At 35.5% G+C, this 3,392-nt stretch overlaps 1 protein-coding gene across 1 annotated transcript in view; it reads right to left on the bottom strand.

Annotated features, from left to right (window-relative positions):
* Positions 1-2,598: 2,598 nt before the first annotated feature.
* The window catches only part of dcps (decapping enzyme, scavenger), a 6,550-nt gene continuing 5,756 nt past the window's right edge, over positions 2,599-3,392 (bottom strand). The window contains exons 5-6 of the mRNA XM_015389135.1: positions 3,108-3,218; positions 2,599-3,019 (exon numbers count right to left, since the gene is read on the bottom strand). Coding sequence (XP_015244621.1) covers positions 2,753-3,019; positions 3,108-3,218 — 378 coding nt within the window. The 3' untranslated portion in view covers positions 2,599-2,752. The remainder of the gene's footprint in view (positions 3,020-3,107; positions 3,219-3,392) is intronic.

Genomic DNA, 3,392 nt, shown 5'->3' with positions numbered 1-3,392 from the left:
TAAAAAAATCAGAGAAAACAGCAAAGTTACTCTCAAAACTTTTTCTAAATTTGCTTTTCAAAGTTTTATTTTTGGTTTGCATTTCTTTTTGATATTTGTTTAGCTTTTCCATTTATGAACGAGTTCATTGGACAAATGTTTACACTCTATAGCAGATCTATTTAGGAAGCACTAATAGAGGATGCAGACTGAGAGAAATCTAAAACGCCTCTTTTTAGTTATAAAACATGAGCCACCAAATACTTTGACAAGAAAAAATGACACTTTCCCATGAATCCACTGATCCTGCAACCCCAAAAGATTTGATAGAATAAAAACTTGGCAGCAAAGAATTAGGTTTTTGCAATTTCTGGAGGAAAAATGCATAATTATCATATTTTTTTTACATAAAAGGTAACTGCAAACCTTTTATTGTCAAACATGTTTCTCCAGTAAATGTAGCAGAACATTTTATTGGATTTTATAATTTAATGAACATTCATCAAATTACAAGGGGACATGAATTGATTGTGTTTCTCAAACACATCTAATGTTAGTACATTAAAGGTATAGCTGTGGATACTTGCATATTCTAGGACACCCCCCCTCCTCATTTGCATAATGAGGCAGAAATGCATAGAGAAATGTAAAAACGGCAGCCAGGAATAAATAGCGGTGAAGAAATAACTAGGGTAAAATAATAAAAAGGAAGAATAAAACAGACAAAAATATTATAACATGCACATAAATAAATACTTAAACATATAATTAGAAAATAAAGTTGAAGATTATAAAGGACAAAAAAATAAGGTAAAAATTACAAAGGCAATTAAATAAAGAAGCTAAATAACAGAGTTATATACATTTATGTCTCACTGTATAATTTAACTTCTACTTACATTTATTTGTTTATTGTATTTTTGGTGGCAAATAATTGTATGCTTATTTATTTATTGAGCATTTATTTATTTCTGTATTTATTTTTAAATATGGCAGAGTGGGTCCTTCATAGCAGACAGCCAGTTGTTCAAGAATGAATCCATGAAAGCTCAGCGGTGAGTAAGCATTCACTGCCAGTCTAGGTGGCGTGTGGGCAATGAAATGGAATAATGTAAACGATGCAAAACCATCATGAACCGCAACATATTTCTTCAAAATATTCAAACATAAATTCGCCAAATATAAGAGGAACATTGCAACATAGTTTTTTTGCAAGCATTTTACAGTTTGAAGAAATAGAAAATTACATTATATGCCAACTGTCACAACGATGTACATGACAAAGAAGGGCTATATATACTGCATGCATCATTTAGGCAGTTAACATTCTATTAGTTCTTCAGCTCCTTAAGTTGTTTACTGTTACAAGTGGATGCTTCAGCCGGAGAGTAAGGGTTGGGGCTGGTATGATTAAAGGAGGGCCGACCCTCGCATACTGAGATTAGGAGGGGCCCACCAGATTACCAGTCCGAGGCTGGAATGGCTCAATGTTGTACAGGACATTTACATTCTGGAGAAGCAATCTTTTTCTGGTCAAGGTTTGAAGGGAATCATCCTTCAGGATCTGGTCTAAATGGACAAACTAATATAAAATCTGTAATCCCTGTGGACTAAACATGTCTTTCACATGTAAATTTTGTGTATTGTACCCCGGCTCAGGAAGATGGCAAAACATTTCTGATTGTGCTTTTCCCCCTAATATAAGAAAAATCAGACTAGACCCACCCCCCGACCCCCACACTCTTCAATTATGGATGTTATGGTTATTATACAAAAATCCTGGATTGGCTTATGTTATTCCTGCTCATGCTTCCATTATGATGGAAGCTGGTCTGTAGGAAGTAATTGTAACTTGCCTCTCCAAATAAAAGAATAAATAAAAATAGATTTAAAAAAAAAGAAACTTTGAAAAACTCTTTAATAAAACTTTGTAGGATAAACTTTGCTGTTTCTTGTTGTTTTTTTTAAATCTGGTTTTTATATTTCATTTTTTACAAAGTTTTTTTTGACACTTTGAGATTTTTGTTTTGAAATTTGTTCTTTCAGATTGCTTTACGAATCGCATTCTTTTCAAATTGTTTTTCGGATCACAATTTCTACACTTAAAGCTCAATAAAATGTTGCTAATGTCCGATCAGACCAATAGAAATGCAGCTTCACTCTTCACTCAAGAAGAAAACCTGCCTCCAGATGTTTTATTGTCAATCTGAACAAGATAAATTTGAAAAAAAAAAATATATATATATTAAAATTGCTTTAAAAAGATAAAACATTAACTTTTTTTAATAAACATGAAAGAAACAGACTATTTATTTCCATTTATAAAACAGCTTGCTTGGTTGCAACAGTATTGGAACAATAACTTTATATTACCAGAGCTGATTTAAACCAACATGAGTAATGATCCTTATATCATTATAAAGGTGAGGTGATTTTTTAATGTTTCATTTATTTTAAAACAAATTAAGCTTCAAATATAGTTCTGTGATTTATGTCTATGGTTAACATTTTCTTCAAACTGATGTTTAAGTATAAAATTTCTTATTTTCCCCCTCACTAGTTTCTTATAATTTGGAACTGAATACATTAAAGAACAATAAAAAAAGACTTTCATTCAGCCTAGAAAAATGTCAAATTTATTAAGATGAAAAAGCATTAAACTACAAGAAGTTTCAAACAAAGTGTGCACGACAGAAATCAGAGGAAGATCCGGTTCTGATGAGCCATCAGCAGAGGATGACCTTTGACACCTGAAGGAAGATCGGCGTCTTCGTCAGAGCCTCCCGGCCTCCTTGAACCTGCCGAGCAGCCCGTCGTCTGCCCTCAGAGGGAAACTCAGAGTCCGGGTTTTGTAGAACTGCGGGTCAGCCTGCAGGTTCTGGATGACGTCTGAGAGGAGGTGGGCTCGCTCCACGCCGCAGCCCGGCGCATCGTAGCCCAGCTTGGTGAAGTGGACGTGAAGGTGGTAGTAGGAAGGCTGGTAGTGCAGGTAGACTCTCAGCTTGCTGGCTGGAAGGTCGTAGCGCTGCAGGATGGCCTCCTGCAGAACAGATGATCATCATTTGTGTTGGATTGTTTTAAATCATCCACATTCTCCACTAGGGGGAGCCAAAGAACCATCAGCATACCTTTCCTCTCTGGAAGATGTTCTGCAGCAGTGGGAGATGCTCTGAGGACAAGTCTCGAAGGCTCTTGATGTCTTTCTGACGAGCTATAGCGATCAGGTAGAGGTCATCCACCTGGAGGAGGACAAATCAAATTGACTTGCACCAGATATTGATCAGAGCATATTAAAAAACAATACAAAACAGGATTGTTCCTTATGTTCCTAACAGAGCACTTTGCTCTCTATCTGCAGGTTTACTAGTGGTTCCTAGAATTTCTAAAAGTAGAATGGGAGGCAGATCTTTTAG

This window comes from Cyprinodon variegatus, unplaced genomic scaffold (genome assembly GCF_000732505.1).
Source record: "Cyprinodon variegatus isolate N-32 unplaced genomic scaffold, C_variegatus-1.0 Scaffold449, whole genome shotgun sequence".
NCBI lineage: Eukaryota > Metazoa > Chordata > Actinopteri > Cyprinodontiformes > Cyprinodontidae > Cyprinodon > Cyprinodon variegatus.
The sequence above is the reverse complement of the archived record's forward strand: the minus strand, read 5'-3'. Positions and strand labels throughout refer to the sequence as shown.